Source organism: Prunus mume, linkage group LG2, assembly GCF_029339155.1.
Source record: "Prunus mume cultivar Tortuosa linkage group LG2, ASM2933915v1, whole genome shotgun sequence".
Taxonomy (NCBI): domain Eukaryota; kingdom Viridiplantae; phylum Streptophyta; class Magnoliopsida; order Rosales; family Rosaceae; genus Prunus; species Prunus mume.
The window spans coordinates 15,453,487-15,470,220 of NC_142699.1; the positions used below are offsets into that span (position 1 = coordinate 15,453,487).

The 16,734-nt window shown below is 37.4% G+C and overlaps 3 protein-coding genes across 6 annotated transcripts; 1 reads left to right on the forward strand and 2 right to left on the reverse strand.

Annotated features, from left to right (window-relative positions):
• Positions 1 to 121: 121 nt before the first annotated feature.
• On the reverse strand, positions 122 to 6,223 carry LOC103321143 (1,4-alpha-glucan-branching enzyme 1, chloroplastic/amyloplastic-like). The gene is made up of 14 exons (XM_008222916.3): positions 5,762 to 6,223; positions 5,323 to 5,445; positions 4,987 to 5,197; positions 4,833 to 4,902; positions 4,466 to 4,735; positions 3,326 to 4,232; positions 2,987 to 3,103; positions 2,561 to 2,623; positions 2,060 to 2,167; positions 1,380 to 1,481; positions 1,208 to 1,275; positions 1,022 to 1,103; positions 734 to 850; positions 122 to 554 (listed from the first exon to the last, which is right to left on the reverse strand). The coding sequence occupies exons 1-14, from the start codon at positions 5,858 to 5,860 to the stop codon at positions 390 to 392; spliced, it is 2,502 nt and encodes an 833-aa protein (XP_008221138.2). The 5' UTR covers positions 5,861 to 6,223; the 3' UTR covers positions 122 to 389.
• A 574-nt stretch (positions 6,224 to 6,797) lies between these two features.
• LOC103321141 (small nuclear ribonucleoprotein SmD3b) lies at positions 6,798 to 8,796 on the forward strand. Its single transcript, XM_008222910.3, has 5 exons — positions 6,798 to 7,038; positions 7,802 to 7,854; positions 7,957 to 8,023; positions 8,107 to 8,163; positions 8,498 to 8,796. The coding sequence occupies exons 1-5, from the start codon at positions 6,880 to 6,882 to the stop codon at positions 8,555 to 8,557; spliced, it is 396 nt and encodes a 131-aa protein (XP_008221132.2). The 5' UTR covers positions 6,798 to 6,879; the 3' UTR covers positions 8,558 to 8,796.
• Positions 8,762 to 14,606, reverse strand: LOC103321142 (BTB/POZ domain-containing protein). 4 transcript variants are annotated; one of them, XM_008222911.3, is made up of 13 exons: positions 14,449 to 14,606; positions 13,059 to 13,931; positions 12,323 to 12,652; positions 11,864 to 12,094; positions 11,345 to 11,506; positions 10,930 to 11,142; positions 10,787 to 10,834; positions 10,618 to 10,676; positions 10,052 to 10,184; positions 9,882 to 9,956; positions 9,698 to 9,778; positions 9,407 to 9,475; positions 8,762 to 9,222 (listed from the first exon to the last, which is right to left on the reverse strand). In XM_008222911.3, exons 2-13 carry the CDS (start codon positions 13,854 to 13,856, stop codon positions 9,004 to 9,006), a joined length of 2,418 nt encoding a protein of 805 aa, XP_008221133.2. In that variant the 5' UTR covers positions 13,857 to 13,931; positions 14,449 to 14,606; the 3' UTR covers positions 8,762 to 9,003. The 4 variants fall into 4 exon arrangements, with proteins under 4 accessions (XP_008221133.2, XP_008221135.2, XP_008221134.2 ...); XM_008222913.3 differs by having other exon boundaries at positions 14,504 to 14,602; XM_008222912.3 differs by lacking the exon at positions 14,449 to 14,606 and adding an exon at positions 14,169 to 14,359.
• Positions 14,607 to 16,734: the final 2,128 nt, after the last annotated feature.

Genomic DNA, 16,734 nt, shown 5'->3' on the forward strand with positions numbered 1-16,734 from the left:
TATAATACGTTAGTAACACTGATAGCAAACCCCATTATTTTTATTCACATCCACAATATACAGAGAGTAAAACTTTCAGTACAGTCATCTGATGACCACAGTTATATTGTTTTTAACACTCATAGCAAACCCCATTATTTTTATTCACATCCACAATTTACAGAGAGTAAAACTTTCAGTTCAGTCATCTGAAAGTCATCTGATGACCCCAGTTATTGTTTTTAACACTGATAGCAAACCCCATTATTTTTACTCACATCCACAATATACAGAGAGTAAAACTTTCAGTTCAGTCATCTGATGACCCCAGTTATACTGTTTTTAACACTGATAGCAAACCCCATTATTTTTATTCACATCCACAATTTACAGAGAGTAAAACTTTCAGTTCAGTCATCTGATGACCCTTCGCCACTCTTTTCTGCTTTTGGACCAATATTGCCATCATCTATCACGGAACCCAACTCTTCAAAATTCTCCTTCCCAACCACAACTTCTGCTATTGATGTCTCATCCACATCTGCCTCCCGACTTTCATCCACTCGATAATAAACCTTAAAAATTTGCAAAGAAACAATTAAAAATCAAATCAATCACTGATATTTCATTAGTGAAGTTTTAGGCAGGACGTGACATTTAGATATGTATTTGCACTGAAATAAGAAATACATCATAATAATGTTCAATAAAACCATAAATAATTTTTTAAATTTTTTTATAAAGATTATCATACCACGCATGTGTGAGGCGGTGAGAGTACTTTGAAGGAGTTGGGACGGTTGTTAAAATTAGTTTCAGGAACCCCTGGTATTCCTTCTGGGAATGTGAAGTGATCTACATCATGGCCTACCTGCCAGGTAGAGTGAAATCAACATAATCAATAGGCTTGCATCTGATCAAAAAGAGACATGATGCATTCCCTTTTTGTTTTTATGTTTTTTTGTTTCTTTTGTTAGGCATTATCCTTAACAGTACTCTCCTTCACCCCAACCAGGAATAGGTATAGAAAGGAATCACTTACTCTTCCATGTCCACCAAACTCAAAAGCATCACTATCTAGTGCAACTCTGTACTTCCCAGGTAAGTCACACCCAACTTTATACCTGTATGTTTCATCACACAACACAAGTCACTCAAATAAACAACATTATTTGTGCAGAAGCAAACAAGCATGCAGATACTTCTGCAAAGGTAAGAACAAACATACCCATCATATGTGTTTTCTGGATGAAAATTGAACACAAAAACTAAATCTCCACGCTCAAAGACAATAACCTGTAACATCCAACAATTACTCAATGTTTCAAACAACAATCTTTGTTTACATTATCATTTAACTGGCTTATCTCTAATTGGGTTAAAAAAGAAGATTATCTGACCTTGTCTTCTTCATTTGTGCTACTCACTATCTGCTTTGTCGACGACAGGAATGAAAATTTTTCATCAAGCAAATTCATAGCTCTGTCAAATGCATTCATAAACTGGACAAGTTCCAAGCATAAGGATGTAAGAAATGGTAAATATATTGCAAGTAAAAGCAGAAATTTCAACTATGCAACATGAAATCATATATTAAGATCCTACAAAAATACATGGTACACATGGGTGCCCTTTTGCATGATACAGAGGTGGAAGTGGCAGAGTCCATCAATAATGTCCCACCACGATTCCATGCCATAAGTTATCAATCATAAACATGCGCAGATTCCTAGGTTAGATATGGCACCTGATCAAACCATTATAACAGAAGAATCTAGGACATCAGATCTGAAATATAGATCAGATGGTCAAAGGCATGTATGTTCCTCAATTGCAATAAGTGTGACCTCAGAAGAAAAAAAAACAAATAATACTTTGCCGGCCTAGTTGTCTATTTAATTTGTGTTAGTTTATATGCGTATATTGTAAGTATAGTAATTAAAGTTTTATGTGAATGTTATGTGGCCAGTTATCATTTCATCCTTCAATGATTACAGTGCAAAAGGAGCCCATTGACAAAAAGAATAATAAAGTATGCAAAACATAGCAAATGCCAAAAACTAAAAATTTGTCTTCTAACCTTATATCTCAAGTGATCTGTATCCACCAGGTTCCATTGGCGTCTGCACTTTTCATAACTCCACCCATTGCCTTCTCTTGGAAAGTCGACCCATTCAGGATGGCCAAACTACACAAATCATTTAGTAAGAAAACTATCAAAAGAAATCTTGAAACTACAAAGCTAGCAGAAGGAATTATGGGGATGTACATTTGACTCTTAAGAAAAAGTGGGTTTTACATGATTGATAGGAAGAGCCAGTAAGCCCTTCTCTAGGGAACTCACATCCACTTATTTAGTAACCCTTAGTGTCTCTCCCTCCCCACACTTGACAAAAGGTGGTAATATAAAGGACACAGCCAGCTCTCCTTCGCCCGTTATTCTCAGTTCCATGTGTTGCATGCAATTTAAGAGTGACAAAGAACCAAACTTTCTACTGGGTTGCAGCAGTACTTTTTCATATGTTCAAAATTTCCTCTCCAATTAAAAAACAATAGCTGCAAACTTTGCCAATGTGCTTACCTCATTTCCCATAAAATTAAGGTAGCCCTCACCTCCTAATGCCATTGTTAAAAAATGTATCATCTGCAAAAATGGAGACAACAATGACAACAAATTGAATTTTTTTTTTTTAAAGAAGAAGAATGAAGTGAAGATTTATGGTAAAGCATTTAAGAGATGAATCTTCAAACAAATCTGACAGTAGTTCAGTTCTCCATATCCAAAAATCCAAGTCAGCCCCACAATCATTGTTAAGAAGAGTAATAAATTGCAATTTTGTCAGTTATATAGGCGGTGAACATGATTGGTGCAGTCTGATAGTCATACATTAAAAAAACAACAAAAAACAACATAAGAGTATAAGAAAGAGACTGTTCAGATAGACAGCTATGAACCAAAAAACAATATGCGTCAGATTGCTTCTTGTACAGAAGTAACAGAAAAAACCTTGTGAAGCGCTATCCCTCGCTCAATAGTAGGAGAAGCATCAGTTAAGCAAGACATGCCAGAATACATTTCTCTATCCATCAAAAAGAAGGCAATTGTCTTGTCACCCACAATTGCCTGCAAGTGGTTACGACCAAAAGCAAGTAAGAGATAGAAAAGGGGAAAGGGGGAGCAATTTTGGCAACAATAAATGAGAAAATGAAACAAATGGAATGATATTATAAGTGTAGTTTGGGAAAGCCTATTCACTATGATAAAACTTGAAATCTCCTCTTCTTTTTGTCTCTTTCTTCATACATAATAGAACAACACATAGACACAAAAAGCAAAACCTCATACCTGGTCATGACTCTCCGCATAGGAGATACACTTCTCAGTGTATCTCCTATTTGTCAAGCTGCATGAAATTTCCTTCATTGACCACTCTTCGTCATTCTTGTTTTTCAGGTAATCAATCCATTTGTCAGGGATGGCCATTGCCAGCCGGTAATCAAAACCAATACCACCTTCAGAGACAGGCCGACCAAGAACAGGCATACCAGAAACATCTTCAGCAATTACAGTTGCATCTGGCAAAATCTTATGGATCAGATAGTTGGCAAGCATCAAATAAACAACAGCATCAACATCTGTTGCCTCACTAAAATACTCATGATAATCCCCTGTAAATGCCATGTTTATCCCATGGTGATGATATAACATTGAAGTTACTCCATCAAATCGAAACCCATCAAATTTAAACTCCTCCAGCCACCACCTCAAGTTGGATAAAAGGAAGCGGAGAACTTCCCAATTAGAATAGTTGAAAAGTCGGCTATCCCATAACTTGTGGTAGCCTCTATCCCCTGTGTGGAAGTAGGACTCTTGTGAGCTTTGACCAACTTCAAAGCCATTGAGGCCATCAGTAACGTTGTTACTTGCATGGCTGTGAACAACATCCATCAATACCCGAAGGCCTAGGGAATGGGCTTTATCAATTAGATATTTAAGGTCCTCAGGTGTTCCAGATCTACTGCTTACGGCAAAGAAGTTTGTCACATGATAGCCGAATGATGCATAATAGGAATGCTCCATCACAGCCATCAACTGGACTGTGTTATAGTTATTTGCTCGGATACGAGGCAAAACATCATCAGCAAATTCTCTGTATGAACTGATCCGGGGTTCTGAGCTACTCATTCCAACATGAGCCTCATATATTCGCGGAGCTTTGGGTTTTGGAGGATGAGGATGCTTAAACTGAAACCTGCATGGTCAAAACACTCTCTTGTTTGGATGAAATGGGCCAAGCCAAGGTAGAAGTTCCAAAAGATTATTTAAGTGTAATTTGCAATCTGACTTTTATAATATGTTATGAAGCATGTTTCTAGCTTTTGGACTTAGATGCAAGAATTTATGTTCCCCGGAAACTATGCATATCAATTAACCATTTTTTTCACCTAATGCAACTTAGAAGAGGAAAGTATGAATAAATGGCACCTTTCTGATGGTGGTGGATCCCAGTACACACCATCATATGGTGCTGCGAACCTGGCTGGGTCCACGGTGGCATATTTAATCCAAGCAGGGATACGATCAACCCAAACTCCATTTCCATGCTTGAACCGGAATTTAACCCTTGAATTGTGAGGAATGGCTGAATTTTCACCAGAATTTGGTATCTTGATACTCCAAACCCCATATTGGTTTTTCTCCATCATGTGTTTGCAGCCATCCCATCCATTAAAGTCCCCAATAAGCTGTGCCTCCCTAAGGTACAAGAAATATAGCTTCTATTTAAGCGATTAAGACAAATATTATGCCTCAAGAGGTTATGAAATTGTAGTTCAGAAGCTAATGAACTCACTGAGCAGCAGGAGCCCATTCACGGTACACAATTCCATCTTCTTCTCTGTTAAATCCAAATTTCACATAACCTAGAGATGAAGCAAACACGTTTTCAATAATCTGTTCTAAGAAACCAAAAACAAAAAGAAAGGTAACAATAAAAGTCACCTCACCTTGAGCAAATTCCTCTAGACCTCCTTCATATGTCTCAATAAGCCCTTTCTGATCCACATATTTCTTTATTCTATACTTGAAGTGCTCCTTGTATGGTTCCAAGGCTTGATCGATGCTCAAGATTCCAATACTTTCCATCTCTTCATCAGTCATTGCCACTGCGGAGCTGTCTTCTGTAAAAACAGCTGAAATTTTGAAACTATCCTCCCCCTAACAAGGAAAGCACAGATCATGGGTTATTTTTTATTACTAAAAGTCGATACTGGGAAGTAAAGATTGGCTGTCGTCTAGTAGTTGATGATAAAAATGTGAAGCATAGCATAGGTATTAGGTACCTTGGCACATATTGAACTTGTTGACGGGGAAACAAGTCTGCGGTACCCAAGCGATGAGTTTTGAGATCCAGAGGTCACTAGTGGTGCTTGCTCTTTGCCAGAGTGTCGATTAATCTTCAAGGCCTGTAATAATAGTAGTAAAAAAGAGAGATGATAAGAAGAAGAGGTTTCAAGGTTCAAGACAAAACAGAAACTAATTAAGATCACAATTTATGCGGCTGGAAGAAAAAATTATTCTTTATAAAAATAAATTTTAAAAAAATCTATATGGTGGTTGTGGTTGTGGTTGAAGATGATGAATAGTGCATATTACCATCCAGGAAGGCTAGAAACGTATTTTCTGATTAATCCAACTGAATAGGGTTTAGGGTTTAGGGGGTAGAAATTAATTAATTAATAATTAAACTAGGAAAGGAAACATTTCGGTTGAGTTGCCTACCCTCAGTCTCAGGTAGCGGTTGCTTGTTAAGGATCCAAGAGCAGCAGCAGCAGCAGCAGCAGCAGGAGTGGGATGATGAAGAACCAAAGAACCCAACATCTTCTTCACCTACTCTCTCTCTCTCTCTCTTCCTATCTGTCAGACTGTCACTCACTCACTCACTCTCACTGTGAGTCGGAGCTAGACACAAATCTCATCTCTCTCAATACAGTAGCAATAGCATTTGATATTATCATGTCTCTGTATCTTAATTTTCCATCAACGACTGTTATTTCATGTTTTTAGATATTTAGCGACTACATTGCTGATGTAATATAATTACAGTAGAAGCCTAAATCTAAATAAATATAAAGTAACAAAAATCAAGCAATAAAAAATGGCAATGCGTGAAAGAAAGAACCGTGGGACATGAGTTATACCCAACATTTTGTCGTTCAATTCGATTGTTTCTGTTTCTGGGTAAGGGATTTGCTTGCGATTGGAACAAAGTATATATGCTCCCTCCGCTGCCCGTGAAAAGTCGTCTACAACCGTTGGTTGGGCGCTACGTGTATCGCGTAGCTTTCAGATAGTTCAGGGGGTGTTTGGTACGCTATTAAAAAATAGAGAGCTTAAAAACTTTGATTTTTCTTTAAAATAATGAGTTTTTAAATCTACTTTTAAGATTCAAAAACTTGTTTGACATGCAACTTGAAAACTATTTTCAAGTCTTAAAAATTTGAGAATTTGTGGGATGTTAGAAAAGATAACTAAAAAAATATTTTTTTTTTGTTTTTAATAATTAAGGTGTTTTTTAGTTGTTCTTGAGTTTGAGTTTCTAAAAATAGGACTACCAAACAGATTTTCTTGTTTTTGGACTTAAATGCCCCTCAACAAGTAACAGCAAAGCAATTAACCTAATTTGACAGAAAATTGGAGATTGGACTTGAATTGCTTAAATTGAAAATTACATGGGCAAAAATGATTAAATTGAAACCACAAGGTCCATAGTGTTAAAAGTGGTAAACCATGACTAAAAGTTACATTTTGCCCTATAAATAACGGGGAGAGGGAATTCAACCGTGAGGGTGGGTCTTAGTTAGGGTTTTGCAGAGCGAAATACAGCAGAGAAGATAGTCATGAGCAGAAGCTTGGGAATACCAGTGAAGCTTCTTCACGAAGCGTCAGGGCACGTGGTAACAGTGGAGCTGAAGAGCGGTGAGCTTTACAGAGGAAGCATGGTGGAGTGCGAGGATAACTGGAACTGTCAGCTCGAGAACATAACCTACACCGCCAAGGTACCACTTACTCAATCTAATCTTTCTTTTGTTCCTTTTTTTTCAATGTGTTGTTAATTTTCAAGCCCTGCATTCTCCGCTGCCACGTTAAACCCTAGATTTCACGCGCACTGCACCTTTTATATAAATCTGACCTATCTCTTGCAAGATTAGCGAATTTGTTTTAGTCCCTAGAGTGGTTGAATATCGATGCATAATAGTGTTCCAAAACCCTGGGCTTTTAGCGGTGTAGCCCTAAAATCCGGTTAAAAAGGCGGATTGAATTGTAAAGGAACTGAAGTTCTACTCTGTGTGAGGCGATTGACCTAGATAAAGCTGAATGATTTTTTCAATTTTTTTAGGTTCAAAAAGGGTGGTGGAGAATCTTAAGAGATGGTCTAATTGCCCAATTTCAAAATGTGGAATAGAATGAGCCAGTAAGGTTTAAACTCGCTAATATCCTTATCATGGGGTTAAAAATCTTTTCCTTTGATGTACAGATTACATCTGGATCAAGCGATTTCAATATAACTGGATTTTGGTCTCCTTGACTTAAACCAAGCACTTAATACCTTTTCTTTGTTACCGAAAAAACTGACACCTTAATTCCTTTGTCTGTCACATGCATTCCTCTTCTCTGATCTTCTTCCATGTCCTGATGATGATTCTCAATTTTGAAAAGAATATGCTATTGTGTTGTTCTTATTTTCAAAGCTTGAACAATTGGTTTATCCTTTTTTTTCTTCTTTCATTTAGTTTCTGATCATGTTACACTCCTCTACAGGACGGAAAGGTTTCACAGCTTGAGCATGTTTTTATTCGAGGGAGCAAAGTAAGGTATATAGCTCGCTTTTGGTTTGACGGCATCCATTCCTAAGTTATGTTGCTTTACTACTCCAAATTGACTGTTCCTCTGAAATTGATGTGAAATTTTGATAGGTTTATGGTCATACCGGACATGCTGAAGAATGCTCCAATGTTCAAGCGTCTGGATTCTAGAATCAAGGTAACATTTCATTTCTAATGATCATTGAATTCTCCATAGTGTGTACATTTTGTTTAACTAACCTTTGATTTTTAATCTTGAAGGGTAAGGGCGCTTCACTAGGAGTTGGCAGAGGTAGAGCTGTTGCAATGCGGGCTAAAGTAAGCTGTTCTTTACTGAATCTTTATCTATTTCCTATTTTGTCCATGGAACCTTTTAAAAACAGGTTATATTAAAAGCATAGTGATATAGAATCTGTGCATTGACAAACGTTATAGTTTAAAAAATTGACATGCCTGATGCCTTCCATTTGGACTTTCCTGTGTGAGAAATGTGGAGACAAGGCAGATTGTGTTCCTTAGTTTGGTCTTTTACCATCATATTTGAGGCATAGATATACAAAACTCTGAAAATATTGCTTGTCAAGCCTGACCGACTCTTGAAAAAAAGAAAAGAAAATGGAATTGGCTTCACTAATTATATATTGTTGTGCAGGCTCAAGCTGCCGGCCGTGGAACAGCTGGTAGGGGTGTTGTACCACCTGTTCGGAGGTAATCAGCCCGTTGCGTGCATACCTTCAAAACCCTAAAAAATGGTGTAAAAGAAGAGAGGAAACCAGAGAGCATCTTGGCTTATTGTATGCATGAATTGGATGCCAAATCTTTTGACGCTTGTGTGTCTGTTTTTCATGTAGTTTCTATTGTTAATGTAATAGCTATGTTTTTTTTAATCGACCCATTCCTGTGAAGATTAACGTGCTCAATCGAAATTATCATGACATCTATTATATTGAATCGAAAGTATACATGTCTCTTTTGTTACTCAACTTTTGGGCTTTTTTGGGGGCTCAACGAGCAAACAATTGAAAGAAGCAAGCCCCTAAGTTCCCTTCATTTATCATTTATACAGTTTAACTACTATACATGTGGATATACAGGACATAAATTGGATGGAGAGAAAAAAAAGTAGACTGGTGACCACTGACCAAATTTGCACAAGTATCAGTGCAAGTATCCGTATAGTTCCAAAAGGCAAATGCAGAAATTCCAGGGGTTGGAAGCATCTGTTGTAGGACCCGTCAGAACAACCCTAAAAAATCTATAAGGAAGAAGAGCGTTCGGTCCAGTAACAGGCCATGATGCAAATTGCCCAGGCTTGCATATTGTTTGGTCATTCTCGTGTACTCTCAGATTTGTCCATGTCTTCCCATCCAGAGATCCCTAACATAGACATATACAAAGGCTCACTTCATACATTCTTCTTCCATATCCAGCAATACTCATAAAACCCCCAAAACCAATATCATTAAAAAAATTTGTAAAAACGGCTCCAATATCTCATGTTTGGAGGTCTTTCCCATCCAATATCTCATCTCATGTAACTGAGGAAAAAAAGGTATTTTACCTGGAACTTCCAATATCTCACGTAAGCCCTGGATCCATCTTGCCTCAAGGTGTAGTAGTTGCAAATAAGCTGTATCAGCCAATTTTCATGCATCAGAGAGCCAACCAAAACAAACTCCTATGCACTAGACAGGAAGGTAGTCCAAAAGAACATGATTACGAGGACGTAAAACATTTTCAATTTGTCAACTTTATTAGATTACGATGTTCTACAAAATGATGATGTTTATATGTAAAAAGCACATTGATGATATCTATTAATGAATGACAGAGAGCGAACATTCAGAAATACCTGATGATCTGCACTAATGTCAACCATCCACCAGGTGCAATTGTGTCCATCTATGATCTGTGGCCCAGCAAAGGATGTTCCCTGATGTAGACATATACTGTTCAGTTACTATGCAAAGAAGCTCCAGCAACCACTTATTACATTATTTCAATTCGCAGTACCTTAATCTTTCAATTTACCGTACCTGGTAAGTTCTTGAGACCAAAGCCTTGGGATCAGTGAACCTAGAAGGGGGACTGCTGGCTGTAATAGTAATTCTCTGAAACGTGCAATTTATAAAGAATTGACAGCTGCATTAAAAACTACTAAACCCATGGAGAGTCATAAAAGGGAAGAAAGATGAAAGAATTAGACCTTGGCCAGAACAGGATTAACCCACTGATGTTTCCCATATGATGTGCCTGCAAAGTACAGAACTCCATTGCTGTCCCCATCACGTATGTACTGGAGCTCCTTATAACTAGATCGTCTGTGTTGGATTCTCAGGCTACAAAGTAAAACCATGTTAACTGACTAAATATCCATCCACACATTAGTCAGGAATCCTTCTCAAGCACATTATCAATAGGATTAAAGAGCATGCACATTATTAAAAATCCAAAAGTCCAAGCTTGGATCATGAACACCATACAACTTTGATGCACCATGTAAACTCCAAATCTCCTCAAAATTGACATAATGCAGGTCTTATTTCAATAATAATGGTGCATGGCCCTCTACCATGTAATAATTTCTCTTTAAACTATTTCATGCATGTAGAATTTCCATGAACCATGAGAAATTATGGAAGTAAAAGGTTGGTTCTCCTGTACATTCTTCTCTTCTCAGCAACCAAATAAACAATTTAATTTGATGGCCTCCTTAAAGCAAAGATCAAAAAGTTTGAACATGAAAGAACAATGTAATACTTCAACACTCACTTATGCTCATTTTCTGGCCCTGCCAATCCATGCTTGATACAATTGATGGCCTCCTTGACCTGTGATATTGGCATTAAAAAAGAAAAAATCTTCAGTAATGATAATTATTTTCACACAGGAGTAGAGCTTCGTTTTTTCTAAAACTAATCATAAGAAATGCTCAACTCACAAGATTATTAAATGTAGAAATATTCCTGCTAATGTTGCTCTTCTCCAACTGCAAGATTATTATTGAATAATGGTGAAGTCAGACAAAAGATTTCAAGTCTTTGGTAGGCTAGTGATACATCTCTATATCCAAGGTCCGCATACCTTCTCAAGCAAGGCCAAGGGCAGTAACAGAAATCGAACAAAGGACAAAAGGACATGAACTGTCTGCAGCCTATCCCCAAAAAGAAGTTCTGGGGTGGAATAAATTATCATTTCATCTACCACCTCCCACCCATACAATTCCTTTGCTTTCACACCCCACATTAAGATTGCATTGAGAACTTTTTCTTCAGATGTTACAGTCAAATCGGGATGCTGCAATAACATAATCTACTATAAGAAAATACTCAAAAATAGATTATGAAAAGGTACCAAATTCTAAATGTTTCCTCCAACTCCATATTCATAAAATCTTTTTAAGCAGCTGAAGTGACAACTACTTTGGCCCATTATATTAGGTTATCATACCAAACTTCAATTTATTTAACAACTCTGCTTAAGAACAGTGGCATCCTACCTGAATGATATTGCTAAAGGTTGTCTCATCTAACAAAACGAAGTCAATGCTTGCAGTTGTACAATAGTCAAAGTGCATTGAAAAGTTCATCTCGCAAGTTTCTTCAATAAGTTTACATGATGGAATTGATGAAACAACTTGAAGGATCGAACATACTGAGTCCTGCAACAAACCTCAACAGTTAGCATCAAAAGTAACAGTCCAATTAATTTGCCAAAACAGTCTGCTTCCACGTCCATTAAACTTGTGCATAATAGTAAAACTCTTGCTTTATGACCTTCCACTAGAACTCCATCCCTGCATATAATGTGCACATGAGAGGTATCAATATCTCTATAATTCATTATCATAAAAGGAATCTCTTCTTTTGTTTTCAGAAGTCCGAAACCGCAGGTCACTTCTCCGTTCTTTTATTTTAGTCATGCAAGTGCCATACTGTAAAACTGACAAATCATAGGCCTGATTTGAACTACTATAGATGAATTAAACTATGTAGAAGGATAAAGATTACCAAACTACCTCAGAGAGGTATTCTAAAAGTGTTTTGCAGCATTCCTGATGAAGGAGAGTGACTCCAAATTGATCAGCCAACAGAAAAAGTTGGAGCAATAAGGCACCAGAATCAATAGTAGCTTCTATGTTGAGTTCCCCACTATACATGAACTCGAGCAAACCCTTGAATGCTTCAGGTGATATATCTCTTAAAAAGACCTCAGAGGCAATTGTTTCACTCATTCCATTTGTGAACATCTGCATGATGAAACATTTTTCTAGAATTCTTATCCATGAGACTTAAGGAAACAAAATGTGCAGGAACAGAAAAGAGTGCACTCCAAGAGCACATTTATGACCAACATCATGCTCTTAAAATGATGCATTTCCCCTCCAGGAAAATTATATGTGGTTTATCTGAGAAGCACAAGGGTGTACACAAAACATAATAAAAATATGAAGCAGAATAAAAATGAATAGGCTCACCTTTGTGAATGGGAGACTCCATAAACTAAGAATAATTTTATGTGACTGGGCAATAAGACCATGACCCTCGATGTGGATATTTACGTCACTGTACCTGCTCGTTAAATACAATTGTTTAAGCCTCAGTACATCGACGGGAACTCCAAAGGGGAAGCCTGTGCAACAATGTGGCCGAGTGTATGGATATGACAGTTCCACACTTTTTCCAAAGTCAAACAACTTTTTATTTATTTTCAATCGTTCCATTGCTTCCTCGCATTGCTTCACTAATGGAATAACTTCAAACTGTAAGCCTAGAGCCCTTAAGGAACCAAGTTGTGGTTCTGGAATCTATATCAAACAGTTCCATAAGACCTATTAGAATTGGCACCTCTGAAACAAAGTTAGAACTGCAAAGAGTCATCTAGGATAGCATATTTAGCATAAAAGTCTGTATCAAATAGTAAGGATGATGAACTGCACATAAAAACAACACACATGTAGGTTTTTTCTTATATATATAATCAGAGAGAGAGAGAGAGAGAGAGAGAGAGAGAGAGAGAGAGGAATGTCATGCAAAAAAAAAAACAAACACAGGGTTCTTGCAATAAAACATGTACTTTTCAAGGATTCCCGAGCATCTGTAGCAGAAAATAACATATATTTGTAATCTTTTGCATATTCATACAAATTATCCCATGCGTTTGAGATTTCAATAGATATGCAGTTCTGATTTCCCCATACTTTTAAGCCATACCTGTGTTCGACCTGTGTAAATGTATTGAAGCAGTGCATGGAGAACCGGATAAGTTACCCCCTTTAGCTGGATAACATCTTCCGATGAACTCAAAGGAAAATTACCAGATGCTACCAAAATAGTCTTGTGAGCAGGTACAGGGCTTTCTTCTGTACCAACAATGAAAAGAACATCAGATAACTCCCAACTTTCAAGGAAATTTTCAATCCCCCATTTCTCATAAACCGTTTGTTCATCTTCCAACTCCTCTTCACCATCCTCCTCACAAATGTACTCATTACAGTCCACATGCTTCCACAAGGATATATGGTTGTGAGTCAATGGCAATACACTGACATTCCTATAGCCAACATGTTTATCCCAGCTACTAAGCCCAACATAACGAACACTACAATTTGGATTTGAATCTAGCCACTGAAAGACTAGATTCTGAAAAGGGTATCTTCCCTTACCAATACTGATCAAACCATCACAGATACTGATCCAGTAGCTCTGAAACGCAGAAGAACAACAAAGTCCAACACCTTCCACATCAACCACGGTATTCCCATCTACCTCGATTTTCAACCGCCTATTCCTATGACTACCCAGAATAACAGTATAGTGAGGACTATTATCTCTTTTGTAGTGATAGTGCTGGCTCCCCACATTCTCCCGGAACACCAGCGTTACATCATTGTGAGCAAAAGCTTCAAAAGCCACGCAACCCCGCCCCGCTTCCCGGAACTTCAAATCCTTTCGCCAAGCACACTCAAACGGCGCCACAGTAAGGAACTTTTTCTCTTTCTTATCCATCATCTCTTCCTACTGAATATCAATCTCCCATAGATGGGCAGCACCTCGCAGTGCACCCTTAGACACCACCCTGACTATCTGGAAAATAAAGACAGATTCTGATTTAGGCAACAACATATACAACATCTTAGATTTTAAAATATGACTGGCTCTTTATAATCGGACATCAATTTCAGTTTCAATCAATCGAAATCACGTGAGGATGAACCTTATGCTCAAATTCTGACGTAATTGTTGTAACTCTAAGATTTGATGGGTAAACAGAAAGCTATTACAGTTGAAAAAGTAAGCAGGAAATTGCTAGAAGATCAATACCCTCCTCAACTTGCCACAAATATCCGAACCCACTAACAATGACAAAGATCAATCAGAAATCGCTGTCAATCCTAGACCACATTCTTATCCAAGTACACGATCAATACAACAAAGAAAATAAAAATATCTAAAAGGAAAACATCATCCAGTCAGTCCCCTCGCCCCCAAAAAAAAAAATTTCCAGAAACGACAAATGAAGGCCAGGCCAGGCCTATGTCTATGTATAATAACAACAAGAAGAAAATCAGTTTCAGGCATAGAAGAATAGGGAAGAACCCACCTCAGAAATTTATTGACAGATGGAAAATTTCGTGGTGGGAATTTCTTGGTTTCACCTGGTTGAAGTTGAACAATCATCATTCATGGGATGGGTCCTATTTGTCGGTGAATGGGACCTGACCACACTGACCGCTTCCCTTCAAGAACACACAGACAGACCTTTAAACAAATGGGAAAGGCAATTTAAACAACGAATTTGATAGTTAAAATCAATATAATTAATTCCCTTTATTGACAATGGTAGAAGAAAACTTACTGACTGTCTGGTAGATACGTACGTGGCAGTTGTGCATGCATTTCAATTTGATCCGAAATTCCGAATCAATCAAAATCAAATAGCGTGCATGTGTGAGTGAGCATGGTCAAGATTTTGTCCGGCTTTGATCTCTGACATAGTATTTCCTCTTCTTTACTTTCTTCTTTCTGTTTTTAACCAATTACTGTTACTGGTGACAAAAAAACATCCTCGTTACTCTTTTTGTTTTTTTTTTTTTCCCCCAAGATCCTCGTTACCCGTATTGCTCTTTGATTTTTTGTGGCCAACACTTGGTAGTGGTCCAGTGGAAGGTAGGGGATTGGGCTGGGTTGGGGCTGGGACAGTACTCCGAGGAGGCGTTTTGTTCACGGAAAAAAAATGACTATCATTTCATTTCACATGTTTGATAAGTCTGAACTTATCATCTTGTCAAAAAAACTTATTCATATTTTTTTAAGGACTTTTTTTAAATTAAAAAAGATGATAATATATTAAACTCATGCACACTATATATATGTTAGAAGCAACTCCACCGCAGCCCACTTAGACAGGCAACAGGCTCCCCCTCCTCCCCGCTCAAAATGGATCTCCAAAGACAGGAAAATCAGCCGGGCAAGCCCAAGGAAAATCCTGCATGGGTTGCCACAGGGCTACTGACATCGGGCTGATTTTCAAATTTTTTGCTCCACGCGCAACAGTAAAAATTGGAAAATCACCACTGACGTCGTGACCCACCAACCCACATAGCCCAATGGTTATATGCCACGTGGCTTCTCCTGGAGCCTCCAATCAAAAAATCTTGCCTAATCCAACGGCTGTCCAATTTTTAGTTTTAGAAATTTGAAAAAAATATATCAAAAAATTCTGGAAATTTTTTCTATAAATACCTACCAATATTATTAATTTTTCACAACAAATCTTCACACAAATTCATCTCATTCCAATATTTTTCACTTTCCACACCAAATTATCTACTACAAAATTTCATTTGTGCAAAAATACAAATGGCCTCTTCCATCGAAGCTGGAGGGTCGTGGACAAACATTCGAGGAGGTCAAAATCTTGGCGACATGGTAAATTAAAAAAAAAATTGTCATTTTATTCAATTTAATATCATTATATATATATATATATTTCTTGCATTTCCAATTTCTTTTTTTTTAAATAGATTATTCAAGGGAAAACAAAAAAGAGGAAAACCATTACACATGGTTCCTCAAGTGAACAATGCCCGTAGTTGGTTCCAGTGGTGCGTTCCGTGTCAAAAATAATGGCACTATTATGTCCTCCGAAGGAAAATACTCCCCCACGTCGTGATCCGGTGGAACCGCCTCCGCCAATGATTGAGTTGTCCTTTTATTCCATTGTGTCAGACTATGAGGACCGAGAATATTTCAATTGTATGATGAGTGAGTAGGTATTTCAATTGTATGATGAGTAAGATATGAATTTTATAATAAATATGGACACATGACAACCGAAAATTTTATTTGAAAATTTTATCCAAAAAATGTTATCTTAAATTTTAAGTGAGAATTTTATAATAAATAGTGACAGCCGAAAATATAATCTAAAAAGCTCATCAAAATTAATGGTTTAAGTATTAAAAAAAATAGAAAATAAAGTAAAATGAATAGTATTTGCCATTGTCCTAGTCTTTTGGGGTGGAATCAAAAAAGGTAAGACTGCCACTATTCACGTGAGTATTAACAGCCCTTGTTTACCCTTGTCCTAGACTTAGCCCTTATGGGTGGAGATACTCTTAGGACTTAAACATAGAACCTTGTTTAGGGGGCAATTGCTACGAACCATTACACAAGTGGGTCCTTTGCAAAACTTATTCATATCTAAATGTACGAAATGGTGAATCACTGGTATTATGTGTCTGTTTGAGAAAGAGACAAAAAGTTAAGAGGGGTAAGGAGAATTTTAAGAGGAGTGTCGGGCTTTAAATGGTTTGCCTGATGAAAATCAGAATTTCTAAGAGAAGTGTAAGTAGACAAAAAGAGAATTGGAAAATCAGCAACCATT

Excerpts from the sequence above, each read along its gene's own strand:
- LOC103321141 (XM_008222910.3), top strand. The coding sequence starts at position 6,880 with ATGAGCAGAAGCTTGGGAATACCAGTGAAGCTTCTTCACGAAGCGTCA. Across the intron at positions 7,039-7,801 it reads ACATAACCTACACCGCCAAG|GACGGAAAGGTTTCACAGCT; the intron begins GTACCACTTACT and ends ACTCCTCTACAG. Across the intron at positions 7,855-7,956 it reads ATTCGAGGGAGCAAAGTAAG|GTTTATGGTCATACCGGACA; the intron begins GTATATAGCTCG and ends AAATTTTGATAG.
- LOC103321143 (XM_008222916.3), bottom strand. The coding sequence starts at position 5,860 with ATGTTGGGTTCTTTGGTTCTTCATCATCCCACTCCTGCTGCTGCTGCT. Across the intron at positions 4,736-4,832 it reads GAATGGGCTCCTGCTGCTCA|GGAGGCACAGCTTATTGGGG; the intron begins GTGAGTTCATTA and ends CTTGTACCTTAG. Across the intron at positions 555-733 it reads CACCGCCTCACACATGCGTG|GTTTATTATCGAGTGGATGA; the intron begins GTATGATAATCT and ends CAAATTTTTAAG.
- LOC103321142 (XM_008222911.3), bottom strand. The coding sequence starts at position 13,856 with ATGATGGATAAGAAAGAGAAAAAGTTCCTTACTGTGGCGCCGTTTGAG. Across the intron at positions 11,143-11,344 it reads CCTTTAGCAATATCATTCAG|CATCCCGATTTGACTGTAAC; the intron begins GTAGGATGCCAC and ends ATGTTATTGCAG. Across the intron at positions 10,185-10,617 it reads GGGCCAGAAAATGAGCATAA|CCTGAGAATCCAACACAGAC; the intron begins GTGAGTGTTGAA and ends TTTACTTTGTAG.